General features: G+C 41.9%; 1 protein-coding gene across 8 annotated transcripts in view; it reads right to left on the bottom strand.

Moving 5' to 3' along the window:
- Window positions 1-1,553: 1,553 nt before the first annotated feature.
- PDGFA (platelet derived growth factor subunit A) overlaps window positions 1,554-17,869 on the bottom strand; it is a 35,408-nt gene continuing 19,092 nt past the window's right edge. For 2 of the 8 annotated variants that reach the window (XR_015277213.1, XM_086853782.1), the window contains 2 exons: window positions 10,146-10,319; window positions 1,840-4,555 (listed from right to left, as the gene is read on the bottom strand). Coding sequence is in view for 4 of the 8 variants with exons in the window: in XM_086853782.1 (XP_086709908.1) it covers window positions 10,186-10,319 (134 nt within the window). In the remaining 4 variants the exon portion in view is untranslated. Of the gene's footprint in view, window positions 1,573-1,839; window positions 4,556-10,145; window positions 10,320-11,985; window positions 15,248-15,353; window positions 15,468-16,458; window positions 16,542-17,869 lie in introns of those variants that run through there. The other 6 variants (XR_015277211.1, XR_015277214.1, XM_086853783.1 and 3 more) reach the window with 6 other exon arrangements.

Consider the following 17,869-nt stretch of genomic DNA (forward strand, 5'->3'; position numbering starts at 1 on the left):
CAGATGGGGTGATGATGACAGACAAAGTGCTTTGACCCCTCTAGGCTGCTCCTCCTTGGGAGGGGAGAGTTGGAGTTGCTCTCCCCAGGAGAGGTAAGAGAGGGAGATGAGTTCTCCCAAACCCCCAAGGAGCTCCTTGGTGTGGAGATCTTGCTCAGCTCTCACTTGGAATTGTGCTGGCAAATAAACATGAAAGTGAAATCGGCATTGTGAGATAGTTATGCAAGAGCGGGCGGATCCCAGGACTCAGCCATTGTTCCAAACGTTTAATTAACATTATGAAAGCTGATTAAAGGAAAATCTTTAACCTCCAGGGAAATCCCATTTTCCCTCACTTCCCATACTGCTGTAATTTTCACAATGTAAGAAGGAAAGTGTTATTTCAAGACATGATTCATATCAGCTACAACCTGATCTTTGCCACAGTCATGTCCTGCATCTTAAATAATCACCAGCAGTGACACCAGACAGGGACACTTCTGAGACAGCATTTTTCCCCTTTATCCCATGACCTGAATTGCCATCATAATTTCTAGACTTTGTGTCATCCTGGCATGATGACAAGTGTTCACCCACGCTCCAGAGCTAGAAGTTGGTTCACAAGGACGGTGATACCTACCCAGACACAGCATCTCAGAGACAAAGTGCGAATGACATGCCACAGTCCGGCGTGGTAACAGCAGGGGATGTTTGCTTTGGTCACCACAGCAAATTCCTTTGAAGGCAGGAAAGTGAAGCTCCATCTCCAGTGGCTCCCATCTAACCCTGAGCAAGCCACTTACCCTTTCTGCTCCTTTGGAACTGGGGGCAGAGGAGTGTTACTTCACAGGGCACTGCAAACTCATGACAACAACCAAGCACTGGAGATGTTTAGGTGGAAATTGGTATTGTAAATGATGTTAGTGGAGAGATTTGCTTTCAGCTGCAGTGGGTCTGTGAGCAAGCACAGCCCCCCAGTATTCAGCTGTGTACGGGTGGCACATTGCCTCTCTGCTCCTCCAGGACTATTTTAATGATATGGCATGGCCCATCAGAGACCTAATCCGGGATCTAATCCTGGAGGCAACAGCTGCCTGTCTGCCCTGTGTACTCAGAGGAGTGCCCTTGGGGCTGCAGCGAGGGTGATGCAGATGATGGGACAGGAGGACAAGCACTCGCCCCACACACAGAGCAGGCACCTGCCCAGGGACAGCCCTGCTCACCCCCTGCTCACCCCCTGCTCACCCCCTGCTCACCCCCTGCTCACCCCCTGCTCACCCCCTGGCCGGGGCACCACCACTCCTTGACCTCTCTGACACAAGAGTGGCACCAGGCAGACACCATGGCCCTGGGTCCTCCCCTGGTTAACAAGAATCTGGGTGTGCTGCATCTCCAGACCTCCAAATCTAATTAAGAACACACACGGCTCCAGTCCTTCCCGAGCATCGGGCTTATATAAATACATACACATATAAATACATGGTACAAATACAGCCTCTGGCAGCAGGAACAGTCTCATACTCAGATCTTCAACAGCTCTTTCCATCTGTAGATCCTGCAGGTCAAAGACATTGCAGAGCTTCAGGAGCCATTCTGAAAGGGGGAAAGATTATTTTTTCCCACTGTTGTCTACATGTACGTGATACAAAATCCATTTTAATTATGATACAACAGGGTCATCCTCACTACTCTGACTATGAAGAACAGGCACCACTTTTGTGCACACAGAGGCATTAGTAAAGGAGAATCTCTATTTGTAGGACGAAATTCTTCCTTCAAAAAGCACTAGAGGTAAATCAAATTCACACCGTGAATACCAAATGTATGAAATTCTGACTCAATAAAAGGGAGACAGCTGTGTTTTCTGATAAAAATGTGCCTTTATTTTTTAATTTTCTTTTCATTACCTGGATTCTGTGTTTGTCAGAGCAACAAAAACAAAACATAGTTTCTTTGATACGCGGCAAATCTGAAAACAATCCTGCAAATAGCACAACACAAAAACTCCCACAAAAAGGGAAAGCTATAAAATTTGAGAGGCAATGAGGCTTTCAGAAGTGCCAGTTTCCCAGTGCAATGGCTGGAAGGGTGGCCTGGCCTGGCGGCAGTTCAATCATTTTGTAACGAAGGACAAATACTTTCAACATCCTGAGAAAGAGGGCGGGGGGACGGGGGCACGACTCCCTTGCTTTCCCTCCTCCTGCTATTCTTTCTCCTCCCTCCCCCCACCCCTTGGATTTTCAATAGCTCTTTAGTGTTTCCATCAAAGGCTTTTACCATTCATCCTCCCTTCTGGTGCCTGCCTTCCACCTGTCTATCCATCACAGCCCTAACCCAGGTCTCTTTTTTTTTCTCCCCCTTTGCTATTTTTCACGCGCTGGGATTTGTTTATAAGCTTCTGTATTACCTAAACTGCAGGGGAAGAGGCTGCTGGGAGGAAAGTGAGAAAGCAGGATTAAGGAGGAATAATTCAGCTCCATTGCATTTCCATCTGAACGGTCATAAAATGTGCAAATCCTGTTCCTGGGAATTTCGTGTCAGAGGCCTTCCCTGCCACTGCCCTTCTCTCTTTCCCCCTCATGGAAAAACAAGTGTTGGGAAGGATGACTGTAACTCCAGGGACCCCAAAAGCCATGACGTGTGTGCCAGCAGGGAGGAGGCTCCTACCAGCACGTGTGCAGGGAGACACTCCAGATGTGGCCATAAACTACAGACAAGGGGGTGGGAGGCTGCAGGGATTGAATCCAGCAGGACAACAGGAGTGAGCAGGGAAAGGCTGCTCAATATGACAGCTCCCAACACCCCCAGCTAATTAGTGAGCCTGGGTAAAATACAAAAATAAGCTTTCAGGCTTGTTGGCTCTGTAAGTAAATCGTACAGAAATACGTGATTCAGACCCCAGCAGCTTGAAGAGTTTCTACTCTCTCATTTTTAGCTCGTCGCCATCACAAGGCACCAAAATAGGCACAGGCCAGCTTTCCAGACCCCAGGGACCCACCAAGAATCCACCTGTCACCAGACTGAGAGACAGAAGCAGGGACACTGCTCTGTACAGGTCAATGGAGATTTGTCACTGATTCCAGCAGAAGTCACTGTGACCCCTGGGCACTGTTGCTACCAGACCAAACACTCTCAGAAGAGCAAGTAATGCTAAAAAAGGAGGTGGCCCTCAATCTGTCCCCAACCCCAGTGAGCTCACAAACCTTTCCTTGGTGGAACTTCATGTCATATGTGCTAGACCTGGCAACAGCTAGCAGCTTTCTCTCACTTACAGACACATCCCGGAGACACTGCAGATCACCCAGCAGGTAGCACATGTCAAAATAAGTTCCTTTGATTGACAGTTATTTATTATTTTTAAATAAAATGAGAATAGATTGAGTGGGTTTCTCAGCAGCAGCTCAGTTCTTTGTTTGGCAACTTCTTGGAAAGTTTGACCACACATATGACAACACAAAATAAATTTCACTTGCTTGCAGTAGCAGTTGGCTATAAATTCAGTCCATCGATGATTTATAGCTCTAGCAGCAGTGGGTTATATGAAATGAGAAGCCCTTTCATCCTTAAACTGCTCTGCAGTCTGGTAGGGATGATGAAAGCCATTGTTCCTAAGGCCAGAGGAGAGCAGGAGTTCATTCAGCTGTGGTAGGAGGAGGTGTGCAAATTGGGTCCAAAGGTGAGAGGAGGCCCAGAGACACAGCAGCCCTTGGTTTCGAAGAGCAGCCAGAAAGAAATCCTTAATGATGCTCAGCCCTTTGCAGGCTGGAGGGGAGCAGTATTTCCATCAACTAAATGATCTCAACTCTTTGGCTTCCCTGAGGGCTCTGTACCAGGACACACTGGGATCACTCACTCAGAAGTTTGTGCTCTTCCCACCCACCAGCAGCCCCGAACCTGAGCATGTCTTTGGCACAGCAGGTGGGATCCTTAATCCTGCAGAGGGCCAGCCCCGAGCAAAGATTAGCAGAAGAATCTGTTTTCATTAAAAGCCAGCCTACCATTACCATCCTCTCTGATGGTTCAGTTTTAAATGTGCACGTCCAGCTCTTGTAGCAGCTCTGTTTCTGCAGGGAAAGGGCAGTTCAGCAACCTGCCTCTTCACTTTCTCATGTCTCTCTTTTAATCAACAAGTAACTAAAACAGACACACTGAGGAATGTAAAATGCACCTCCTCCTGGAGAATTTTGCCAGCAAGATCAGTGGAATTGGGATTTTGCCTTTATTACGTTTCTTTTGACCGTGGAACTGGTCTGATTTTTCTCCCAGTGAATTTCTTTTCTTTTTTTTTTTTTAATGGAAAAAAAACCTCACAAAACAACCAAACAGGAAAAGACATACAAATAAACATTAATACGTACAGGAAAAATACAAAACTTAGCACCATGCACTCCCCTCATTATTAGACAAAGGTTGGGAAAGGTTCACAAGTGTAAAACGCTCATGTGAATTATGAGATTACTGCTCAGTTTTCTTTCAAGTCGTGGGCTGGAAACAGATGGTGGCTGTAGCATTTATGACGGCACAACATGTTACTGCAAGCCTAGCCATCTCTCTCTCTCTCCTCTCAAAAATGCAGCTGCAAAGAAAGTTGTGGAAAATCACATTAATAGTCTCTTCCACCACACAGTTTTCCAGCCCTTCATCCCTGGCCAGCACATGGACAGAGCCATCTTGTATGCCAGCAAGAGTACTCTCCTGTAAGAATAATCCCTGTCCTGAATAGTTACCACTGACTGGCTTATTTAACAGCTAGTTAAAATGTGAGGTTTGTTAGCACTGTAAAAAAAGGCTCCAGAAAGCAGGTCCTTAAGGTCAGGGCAGATGCCATGTGATCCCAAGGGCTCCCTAAGAGAAACACTCAGAAAGAAGCCATCAGACTGTCTTTTAGCTGTTTGTTATTCATTCAGTTCAGGCCAAGCAGGTTGATTTATAAAGAAGCAGAAAGACAGATATAACAATTGCAAAAGCATCTTTGTAACTCGGGAGTCCAAATCTCACTTCCAAGCAAGAGCAGAAACTTTCACAAGGGCAAAGGCCTCTGGATTTTCGGTCAGACAGCCTTCCAGTGACCACAGGCTTAGAAGGATCTGGGACCCTGAAGATACAAAGAGCAATTAACCCCATATTTAAATATCTTGCCTGTACACAAGAAAAAAATGTCCGTGTGCTTCGGCCCTGATGGAAATGCCTTGCTGCCTAAAATACGTTCATACCTGGACTTGAACCCCTGAGCAGAGCCTGGGGCACAAACCTTCCACTCTCAAGGCACCACAAAGGGCTCTGCTGATACCAGAGAACTCTTCAAACAGTACAAAACTGTTACCTAGGATTTCTCTGTGCTTTACAAATGTGAGGCAATTCTGTACCACATAGTTTCTGAGAGCCTTAACTCTCTGGGATTCCAAAATCAGGATTTCAGAATTACTTCTTCACTTGAGTTAATTAAGACTCTGTCAAGTAATAATTTTCCCAGACAAGTGCCACTGGTGTATCAGAGTATCCATGTTGCTATTTTCACTTTGCTGGCCTCACTACCTGGTTGGGAACATCAGCACCAACTTCATGTGTTCATCCTCAGCCCCTCCAGTGTGCTCCTGCCATGCTTCCTGCAGCCAGCTACACACAGGGCAGTGTTTCTGCCCTCTGAGGTGTACAACAGGGCAACTGAAAGCAAGATAGACTTTTACCATTCCCTTTATCACCTTTCACAGCTAGACCAGGAAGTTGCTACAGAAATTCAATAGTGTACACACTTGAAACTCCAAAAAGCCTTTTGCAGAGATAGACTCTCTCCAGGTGATATGACCATACATATCCACTGCATATCTGTCATAATTGCAAAAGCCCTCAGACCTTTTCTCCGAGATAGAGAAGGTGCCACTTCACTTTTCTTTTGGAAACCTTGTCCTGCAGAATTCATTAGTATCCTATGTAACAATGTACTTCCTGTAAGTACTGAAATATAAAGTGTATTAAAAGTTTCCACTTCTGTTTTTATCTTTTCCTGATCTAGCCTGAAAATTCTTTTGAAGTTCCTCAAAGTGTTCCTCATATATGCTTGTTTTAGGAAATACCAGATCACTATTGGCAAACTTCTCCTTAATTCAGATAAAGGAATCAAGATTATATGATCTGCTTCATTTCCCACCTTTTTAAGGTACCATTTTAAGATTTTTATTTTTTTTTCCCCCCACTTGCCTTTGGAAAGAAACATGCTGAAGAAACTAAGGAAGGGGAAGGCCCGGAGAGGGCAGGCTTAGCTCTGGGCTTTCCAGTGTAGCTGAGCTTGCTGCTAGAAAACCACTGGATAGTTAAAGCTTTCCCTCGTTCCTATGGAATGGTTTATTGAAAGGTAACCTATTATTGGTTTATTGAAAGGTTTCAGACCCTTCTGAAACTCACACCTCTCTGGACAATGCTTAAGAGGAAAAGACTAAACTGCACTATGCTAGCACAGTGGGCTCTTCGGGGCCTCAGCTCAGCAAGTCAACTCAGATCAGGCCTAACCTTAAGCACAAGTAACTTCAAAGAAACCTGTCACACGCCTCAAGTTCAGCTTTGCACTGTCTCCCTCGATGAATCACAACTTAGGGTATGCAGGGAGCTAATGGGAAACATTTGCACTCACTAACCCCAGCTGCAAGGTCCCAAAACCCCTGTCAGCTACCCAGGCATAGCCCAACCACTCACAACAAATGGACACAAGCTGTCAGGCAAGCTCCTCTGAAGCACTTCTACAAGAAACATATCCCAGAACAGTTAAACTTTGATTTAAAAGCAGTATTTGGGGCAATCAGTGAAGTACACAAGCTGAGCATTAACCTGCCCGACTCCTACGCGGCCTGTTGAAGAAACCACTCTATCTGGGATAAATTGCTTCTGTCACTTTCGCTGTGAAACCCCCCAGAGTCAAGGGGAATTCAGATCTTGGGCAGGTTTTTGAGTAGCTTCCTGGCTCCAAGGAGAACTCTGAGCATAAATACTTCACAGTGGGTGAGTTTGGGCCAAGAAATGTCCTCACTTCCAAGTGTGTGAGCACGGAACCCTCAGCCCTCACCCACAATGGAAGTGCTCTCCCTCCTTCTCTGGCCCCAGACAAACTCTAACAGCAGTTGAGCAGGGCACAGAGATGAAATCTGGCCTCTTGAAGCTTCCCTGGTCTTCAGGTTAAACCAGCACCACCTTTATAAAGTCAAAGTGCTAAGGAAAGGTGAATCATGGCTGGAGTGAAGGGGATTCCTCATCTGAAATGTCTGAAACCTGAGGTTTGAGTGCTGCTGCCTAGGCATGGAAGGCAGAAGTCACAGTGACATCATCGGGTCTCTCTTCAGAACAAAGACAGAGATGTGTTGAAGCCAACAAAGGTTTCTTGAAAGTCACATAAAAATTAATTAAAAGTGGATGTCCAAATCCCCTAGACTGCTGAAAAAATTCTAGCTAGGGATGTCCAGCAGTTCTGGAGGGGTCCTTCATACTTCACTGAGGTCTAAAAGTTTGAGTTCATCCCCAAAGGGAGCTGAGGCCACCCAGTACTTTACCCATAGGCCCTCTGTGAACAGACTTTCTTGTGGTCAAAGAGGGGCTATCTTGAATTTATGTCTTATTTCTCCCCTTGTGAGCAAACAAAACAATTTCTATGAGTAATTCTACCCACTAATTGCCAAGGAAAAGTCTGGTAAGAAATGCTCTGCATTTTTGACAGGTCAGAGGCTTCCCTAAACAAAGTTGCTGTTCAATGTTTTCTATCAGCACATGTTCACATCCGGGGTCCTCAGTGAATTCCAGCGTGGATGAGTCTCTGTGGGAAATTGTTTTTCCCTATTTTCTTGTTCTAACTGCTCCAGGAAATGAGTCTATTTTTACAACAACACTAAACAGCAAAATATGAAAGCATTATCTGCTTCGTGGCAAGAGTTTCGGGTCAGTTCTCAGGTAACTGTCACCTCCAGAGAAGGCAGTGGAGCTGTATCTGCTCATGCAAGGTAGAGACCTGACCAATTATGTAATTGGTTGATCAGTTACCAGAACACAGAGCTACCACCAGCCTAAGGAGTGTCTTGTTTTCATGCGTCTCAAAGTTCATCCAAGCCCTGATGCATTGATAAGTGAAGTATTCCAGTATTATGGTCTGTAAAGATGATCATTAACTGCTGAAAGACTTAAGCATAAGCATTCTCTACGAACATACACTTTGTCACTGAATGAACCTTTTAAGTAATATCTCTTCTGGATCCTTTTTTCACTTGCCAAATAAACCAGGGTGGGATTTTCAGAAGTGTTTAAAATGCTTTTTTCCTACTTATTTCTGATTGCTTTGAAGAATTAAGATGTTTTCAAAATCCCTGGAGATTTCAAGCACTATGGGCTCAACAGTATTTCTGTGTGCTTCTGCTTCTTGCACACCTGATTTAACAGCTACTCTGAATTTCAAAGCTGGACAGTAAGCCCAGTTGCCTTCATTATGCAAATTCAAAGATAGTACACAGAGGCCAAAACACCAGGCCTGATCTGAAGATGAGTGTAATACCTGTTACAAACTTGGCTCCTTATTTCCTGGTTTGAGGGACTACTCCAGCCTTCACATGTGAACTTTTCTGTTGAAGCACTCAAGTGAGCCTTTCTTTGTGTATTTTATCTAAGAACTTAGGAGACATCTGGCATGCACAGCTATCAGTGCAAACAGAAATTCTTGAGTTGCTCAAAACTCAAACCAAGTCAGACTCGGTGGCCTGCTAGTAAGTCAAACATATAAATGATTTGGTTCCTCTCTACAGGAAGAAGTAAGCCTGGAAAAATGTGACATGGAATCTTCAAGTGACACAAATTTTATCACCAGGATGCTCCCAGAATTTCATCCATTGATTATGAGCTAGACTAAGAGTTAGCACTTCCATACCTTCAGGTTGGGAAAAAGGTACTCATGACTTCCCACCTAATTGGAAAACTCACCAAACGTCACTCGAGACCAGCATACAGAAAACAAACTTAGAGACAATATCTAAGGAAAACAGAACCTAACCTATGACTTGTTCTTTGATTTACAGCTGCGATTGTGGGCCCCACCTCACAGTCATATGCCATGGTAATAGGCAGCAGTTCAACGAGAACCAGTCCTAACTTTTCACATGTTGTAGTGATTCTGAGCTACTTCAGCACATACTTTAGCCTGATGCAGCAAGTAATTAGAATGACTAAGGGGACAGGTGGCATGCCACAACTGAAAAAAAAAAAGGATCAACACTTTGGTCTTCTTTATTCTACCTTCTAATTTATTATTTTTTTCTTCCCCCTAAACCAGAACTTGCCAAATTTCATAAGAAATTTGCTCTCATTAATTTCTCCCATCTCAAATTTGTCTGTTACCAGTACAACTGTGAGTTTTCAAACTATATCCTGAGCTACCCAAACAGACCATCTGAAACAGGCCCTCTGGCATTAGCCACTGCAGTCCTGAATCCACCCATGCCAAGAGAATATTTTCCCCAAAAAGAACAAATATGTAATTCAAAATGGCAACCTCCACAGGAGCAGGAGAGGCACACTCCCAGCTGTTTTCCTAGTTCTATATACAAGTCTTGTTACTTCATCTTTGGGGTTGCTTACAAAATACTTCAGCACTGAGAGCACAAAGACCCCCAGCCCACAACTGGGATCCTGTGTCAGAAAGGCACACCCTAATTAAAAAATAAAGCCTCAACTCTGCTCCATTTGCCTGAGGTCAATGGGATGTTTGTCCAAACCTAGGAGCATGCTCAGGCACCAGTTTGAAGAAGAGCAAACACAGGCATCTCTTAAAGTGTTTTTCCATATTAGGGCCTGGGAAAAAAATTTCAGATTGGGCCCATGATAAAAACAATTCCCCATGGAAATGTTACCCACACCATAAAAGGAATGACACTGAACTAAAGGAGATTGAAAATTGTCTACTGAATTTTTGTAAATTCCCATAAAATCTGAGTCTTGTTCTATGTGCATAATTTTGACTGTAAGTCATGAAAGGCTGACTCCTAAGAGAAGCCAGAAATGACTGGCTCAGGATAGGATAAAAGGCTGCATAATTGCATGGGCAGAAAGATGGATTTTCATCAATCACTACGTTCTCTGACAATATGGCAGTGGCTTTTGATCATGTATCCGATGCACAGTAATTAGGCAAAATGACTTACCCTCAATCTTTTCAGTATTTAGCTCTAAGGGTGCAAGGATTCATTCTTGGAAAGGGAAGATGGTCGTGTGATTTAGGGCACTGGATGAGCACTCAGATCTGAGTCCTCTCCCTGGTTCTGCCACAGCCTTGCTGTATGACCTTGCACAGGCTTTTCTCCATGCCTCGGTCTCGCCTAAAATGGGATAACAATAGTTCTTTATTTCAGAGGAGATAGGAATACAAACCAGCTCAAGGCTGTGCCACAGAGATGCTACAGCAAAGAGCAGCACAGAAAAGCTCAGACACCAAATAATGCCTTGCTAATAAAATGTGGGAACACAGACAGTAATTAAATTGAGTAATAAGCACAAAACATAGGCTGATTTTTGAGGAATGCAACACTGATAGGCTTTGTACCTGGAAGTAAAGGAAATTTAAGTGTGATTCCTATGAGTTGACCTGACTCTGAGATCTGCTAGTAGTACAAACTGTGTATCAGAAACAGCAAGGAAATTACTTCATTCAAAACCTCTACATGGTGCCTGTTTTACAGCAACCATGATTTCCAGCCCAAGTCAGATAACTATCCAGAACATTTTCAAAGCCATAGGAGGGGCCTACAAACATGATTTCCTTCGATTTACAGTAAAATATGAGCATGCAAATCTGAGGCAGTTATGAAACTTCAAAATAAAATCTGAAACTTTCAAATTAAAACATAAATGGGGCCACTGATCCTAATTAAACTGTCAGATGTCTGGAACAGCTTCAATGCCACTATTCCAGCATCACACTGCTGCTGGAATTGGACAGCGCTTTAGCAAAGTCTTCAGTAGTATTTTTCCAAATGCAAAGATGAATCTTTTTCTCTAAAGTATTTGTCTTTCATGTCAGGGGTCAGTTATGGGCCTGTGGGTCTGGGAGAGAGGATCTCAGGGCACATGCCTAGATAAACCAACTGATTTGGAGACCAAGAGATCAAAAGCTGTTCTGTCAAGCAGGAAGAGAGAAAACAGATACAAGACACATCTCAGGAAGGGAAAACCATTTCTGAGAGACAGAAACAAGAGGGATGGGAAAGTCAGGCAGAGAATAGTTGGAAAACAGCCCACAGAAAGGCAACATGGACCGGAGGAGGACAGGCAAGAGAACCTCCTAAGTGGAATGTTGAAGTCCATTGGAAGGAGGAAGCTGTTTCAAGCAGAAGTAAAAAACCTAAACCCAAAGTGCTACCTGGGAACCTGGGAGAGGAGCAACTGCCTGCAGAAAACATGCACTGCTTAACAAATCAGGTGCCAGGCAGGACAGACAGGAGAAAAGGAAAGCAAACTGGCACACAATCCTTGGTTTCACTCAACAAAAGCAACTCAGGGACAGGTCTGGAAAGATGAAGCACTGAATTAAATGTAATGAATTGGCTAAGGGATAAGTGACCATGCACCATATCGTAATGCTGTGACTGTGTGTGGGCAGTCCTCTCTGTATGTCTTTTCTGATCAGACAAGACCTCAGAAAAAGATATAATCAGACCAAGAAGTTCTGCGTTCCTGGACAGAGGAAATGAGTGCAGAATGTAAAACAGAAAAACACTTCATCCCCAAACTGCTGCCTACAATGTGGAATGACAAAACCAACAAGGTGTTAAAGCATTGCATGGAAGTGCAACTTTTGACAACCATCATCCTCGGCTCAAATAAGCCCCCTACTCACCCCCCACCCCACAAACAACACAGCTGTCCATCAGATATCTTGTGGCTCCAATTGCTCACACTCTTCCCTGAAACACTCCAAATGCAGCACATGAGAAGTCCAGAGGGAGTCCACCTCCATCAGACAGCAGAAGAAGATATGACACGGCATTCACGAATGCACAGAGAACTGTTTAATTTACAGCCACAATGGTGAAACAAACCATTTCAGAGCTTGGACATTCAAAGTTAAGTCTGACACTCATTCTTATATTCACTTATTGTGCTTAAGTATTAGAGAACACAGGATTACATTAACCATACACAACAATCTGAGATCCCTGCGGGACCGAGGAGTGGAAGGGACGAGCAAGAATGAGGGACCAGCCCCTCAAGTGGTGTAAGCTGGTACAGCTCCATTGCAGGCAATGGAGTGATGGTGATTTACACCAGCTGAGGATATGGCCCTTGAAATGTCCAACTTAACTTTGAATTAGCGACTCCCGTGTCACAACCCTTAGTGTCACTGTTCCTTCTGGTTGTATCTGCCACTTGGAAGGAAGACTAATCCCAGCACCCACCACAGTCCCAAGGCTGGCAGGGGAGAGCTCAGCTGGACTACAGGAAGTGATGCTCACGCTGTGACACTACTCCTCGCATCCAACAGCCATGGACTGCATCCTCATCTGATGTAAATTAGCTCGGGGGCATCTGAAGTCAGAAACATTTGCCAATTTATAGTAGTTGAGAACATAGCCCTGAGATTTTTGTGTTTTCTGCCGCATGCTCTATGAACACTGTGCTTGACAACAAAGACTCGTGTGCCTTTCATTCCTGGTAACAAAATGGACTCAAGACTACACGCCTCAAACAAACGGCTATTGGAAAAGTCTCCATTCAGTCTTCACTCTCTCCTGGTGTGCTGAATTTGGCATAGCACGTTTATTTGCTGGCACCAACAGAACCTCTCGGTTTGCCTTGTTTTCAGGACTTTGCTACAAGGCCAGACTCCCCAGGGCTGTAAATCAGAGCTCCAGGATTCCCAGGGGAGTCACTCCCAGGGAGCCACAAACCCAAACACAACCTTCTCAGCCAGTCCAACCACAGGACTCTTCCCAAGAGTTGTTTTGCAAACTATTCCACTTAAGTGACTTTGACATCCTTTCATACCTGCACAGTGTCTGAGTGGGTCACATAATGCTTTTCATCTACATGATTTTAATGAATATATGTTTGGTTTTTTTTCTTTCATTAGATATCTTTTAGACAAAAAAAAAAATAAAAATAAAAAGGAACGGAGCAACATTATTGGCATCCCACTGAAACATAAATATATAAATTACATTTTATACACTTTCTTAAACGCAGACACATACATTCATGTGCATAACATTGTGAACAGTACACTTAGTGGAAAACAAGCACAGACAATCTTAGTTAAATGTATTTCCAGTTTTGGTGCTCAACAAATACACTGGGAAAATGATCACAAAATAGAACGGTGACTAACTCTATCTCTGCATTAGCATCTGAAGCCAATAATGCCTGTTAGCTAACAATGCTTTGTTTGGTTGAATTTGGACATAGCTACAGGAACAGGAGGGGAATGTCTGAACTATATTTAGAGAAATGGAAAGGTTAAAAATCTTGCTCTCTTTTGTTGTTTTAAGGTTCTGCAGTTCATTCACATTTGAAGATATTTTTATTTGAGTGGAAACACTGTCTTCAAGACAAACTTTTTTTGCTGTTCCAAACTAAGAAAACTCTTTCATCTCTTTGTAGATGTTTCACAAATAGAAGAATCCAGTAGTTCATTTTACATATCCAATGTAATAATCCAAATAAAACAAAGGCTACATAATCCAAACTACTGGGGTGGGGCAGTGATTTTGGCCAAGTGAGTAGCCATGTCATATCTGGCACAGCCCTAAATTTCCAAAGCAGTACAGAAGGATTTATCCATGTGGCTCCCACTGCAATCTGTGGGGAACTGAACATTTAATCCTTTGGCACTTTGAAAATACAGGAGCTGGTGCCAGAGTATTTTATCTGCCCTGCTATAGTTAAAATAGATTTTGATGTTATTTGGGCTATTCTACTACAAAAATATGACCACAAAATGCTTTTTTTTTTTTTTCTTTTTTTTTTGCTTTTTTTTTTCTTCTTTTTCTTTTTTTGGTTCAAGAAAACATAGCAGGCTTTCTCAGGTATATAAAACTGTTAATTTTTAGATAAAAATACAAACTTCACCTTTACAAAAACACATATTTCTGTTGAATACACATAAAGCATAACATTTTACCAAAAATAAAGAATTTTAGGTTTTGTTCAAATATTTGCAGCAAGGTAGTTCCCATGCCACCATGACATTATACAATGCAGATACAAGAATTTGTACATTTCACACAGCTCCAACATGTGAAATAAAAGTATCTGTATACTGATAAGAATGACAATTGCTAACACAATATCACTAGTAGGCAACTGGCATAAGTCATAAGGAAAAAAAAAAGGATTTTTGCATGGATATCCTATGATTTGTTTACGCACATCTCTCCTTTTTCTCATTTATTTTTTTTTTTCCTTTATGTAATGCTTTAAATTACAGGGGAGGTTGGGGAACATAAACCAAGAAACGTCTAGAAAATTATGCATAGGTATACCATTTTTATTTTAATACATCTCATTAGTTTGCATCCCACTAGGAGAAATACCATAATGTTTTGTGTTCTGCTTATTGTTATACCAGTCTTTTATATGTGTTATTGGCAAATGTAGTCCAAGAGATAATAAAAAGCTAGGCAAAGAGTAAAAAGAAAACTTAATAATCACTTTATGGTGTAAAAAAAAAAAAAAAAAAAAAAAATCCACTTAAGGCTCCCCAGAAGGTTTTTTTGTATAGACTTTTAAAACACCACCAAGCAAGGATGTATTGTTCTATAGTGTTTGCGTGGCATTTGATCATTTCATACATTCCTGCTTTTTTTGTGCCTGAAGTCCACTAGAGTCCATCCATCTTCATCAAGAACGCAGGCACATTTCTTGACGTAAAGCACCGTTGACTGCTCTGACAGAAATCCACTATTCACTTAGATTTTTGTCATGTTTTTGAGTACTTTTGGTATCCTCCATTCATTCAACTGTCTTTTTTTTTCTTTTCTGTTTTTCTTTCGGTTTTTTTCTTTTTTTGGACAGGGAAGCTTCCTATTGTTTCACAGAGTGCTACAATACTTGCTTTGATGTCACATTAAACAAATGTACATTGTCTCTTTGTTCTCATTAAGTGTTCTTTTGAGCCAGTTTTTTCACACAGGAGAACAAATAAAGTATACAGTCAATAAGCACCATACATAGTAGGTTCAGGAATGTAACAAACCATGTACATCCATGTCCCAGAGAGAAGTTTTTTTTCTAGCTTATTTTCACCTTACATCTGCAGGAGAGAAAAAAGATACAATAACTCTATGATTAGAATCAAAGGTCCTGTCCTTGAAGCAGATGACTTAAAAAGAAACTGTTCTGCATGAAGAGTCACTAACCTGGGACAAGAAGTTCTAAATGCTGTTTTGATTGAGTTTACATGCTCACTTTTAAAGTTGAATTTTAGAAAATCTTTGCTTCTATCATACTACTCCCAATAAATACCTGTTAATCTGAAACAGGATATCAAGTTTAGCATTCTTTAGAAATGATACATTGATATAAATGAAAACTGCCACTGGGAGTTCATGTGCAAAAACAGAGGCTTGAAATTACATTCACCAGGCGTTAGGCACAGACACTGCAAAATCCAAATCATTCCCACTCCAAATACCAGAACCAATTGCAAGTGCTGCAGTTTACATACTTTCAAGTCATTAAGAAATGGAAATTCCGTATTTAATTTGGAATGTGTGTCGCCATCATCATACATTGCTAATATGTTGGCCAAAGGATTTCAGTCATTTTTGCACTGAGAGGGTGTTAGTTTTTCACTACACTGAAAACCTCATGAATTTTGATGACTGACTGTCATCATCCTACTGAGACTGAACAGACCAAAAATAAAGATCTTAATTTTCTGGTGTAAGTAACACAGGACTCTGCAACACCAAAAAAAAAGAAGTATTTCTTGGCATCTTTCTGGTCAAGTAAGCAGATCATCAGATTGTGTCAGGTACATGTGCAATCAACCCCAATTCATGCCAGAACATGGGTTTGATGGTCACACAAATAGTATTTACTGTATGTACACTCAATGTTTCACAGCCAAGGACTGGGAACACAACTATTGGTAACCTGGCAATTCATTCATGCATTATCACGTGATGCTTTGACCTCAGAAATCAATAATAATAATGAAACACAAGCAGAGGCAATGGAACTTGAGATTTCAGAAGCTGAAGTATTAGCACCCTCCAATAAAAAAGAAACAAAAAAGGCAAGAAAAGGAAGTAGCTCAAGAATGTAAGATGCTGATGGTGATGTGGAGCTTAAAGGGAAAATACCAGCAGGTAGAATTATCAAAGCCAATCAAATCTAATCTCTTTGCAGCCTTGAGGTAGCAAGTGTCAAGATTTTGAACAGTGATTAAGTTGAAGTGATGATATTTGATTAAGTTTTCCAGTACTTGTGCTATTAGGGTGTTCAGCATAGAGGTCCTACCTGAATATCAAATAGTTCCAGTAGGTTTTATGTTGGTTTTAACTTTTTTCGTTTCCGTTTTTTACCTGATTCCCTAGGCCTTCCTGTTAACATAAGGGCAGGGCTGGTGAAAAGCCCTAAGGTAATGCATTTCGTGTAACACTGAAGTCATAAATACTAAAAACCGTTTACATTTCAAAGAAATCTCATTATCCTTTGCATTAAAGTAATAACTTCATAACGTCTGATTTGACATTGAGTTTACAAAGTAATTACACAAAAGCAAAGAAATAATAAACGAAGCTGGCATTGCACACGTCATTCCCAGGATCCATCTATAATTACTGTTACCATGCAGTACTCAACATTTGCCTTCAGCTCTGGAGTTGAGCTATTTTCAGCTCACCATCCACTTGCTGGGTGCAAGTTTTGTTCCTATCAGTAATTAAATCCTAGAAATATGTATTTTTCCATTATAATTCTGCCCCATTTTTTACACATATCAAAACCAAAAATTTTGATCTTAAATCATAGCTGCTTAGTCTATGGCAATTAAAGACAATTTGGAACACTGGAATTGACCTAATGAAACTTTTTTTCAAATGGGAGACACAGACAATGTATCAAACCATACCCACATTAAAAATAGCCACTTTATATGTGGTTTTGTCTAATAACTCCACCTAGTTTCAGCTAAACACTCAGCTCAGATTATAAACTGATGTCCAATAAAATTTCAGCAGAGGTCTAACTCGGCTTTTATAGAAATTCTGATTCTTCTTCTCTGTCCATAGCAACTGAAGTTTACATTTGCTTGGACCAGGTTTATGTCTCCATGCTGGATGGAGCCAGTACAGAAAACCCTTCCTCACCTACAAAATCTATCACACCTTTGGGCAGCTTTCAGGAGGAATGTTTACCTGCTCTTCACTGACTCTTTAATTTTGGGCTGGTTCTACTGCACTCTTAAATTCCCTGCAGAGGTGCAAAACAAACTTTTGAGGATGCCTTCAACCAGTACCAGGAGAAAGGGAAATATCCTTTATACCATTGTGGGTTTCCTGAATAAGTGTGTTGAGCTCTGCATTGATTGCACTGTAGTAACTAGATCAGAGTCAATGATTTTAGATTAATTCAGAATGATTTTATGAAAGCCAGATTGAAAGTAATTTTTTTCCCCATAAATCTTTCCCCATTATAACTCAAAGGTTGTCTTGACAAGGCAAATTTAGATTTAATGCAACAACTGAAAAATTCTTGAGCATACATACATAAGGAAACAACAGGAATGAGCAATGTTGTTTCCACACTAACTCCTTAGCCTTGAATCCTGAATTTATTCCCAAGTGCTTTACATTAATTTCATTCCTATTTTCCCCAAGGTCAGGTAAATCTCGGTGCCTGCCCTGTCCCCACAAAGTCTAAAGAAATT

This window comes from Cyanistes caeruleus, chromosome 17, assembly GCF_971803275.1.
Source record: "Cyanistes caeruleus chromosome 17, bCyaCae1.hap1.1, whole genome shotgun sequence".
NCBI classification, from domain to species: Eukaryota; Metazoa; Chordata; class Aves; order Passeriformes; family Paridae; genus Cyanistes; species Cyanistes caeruleus.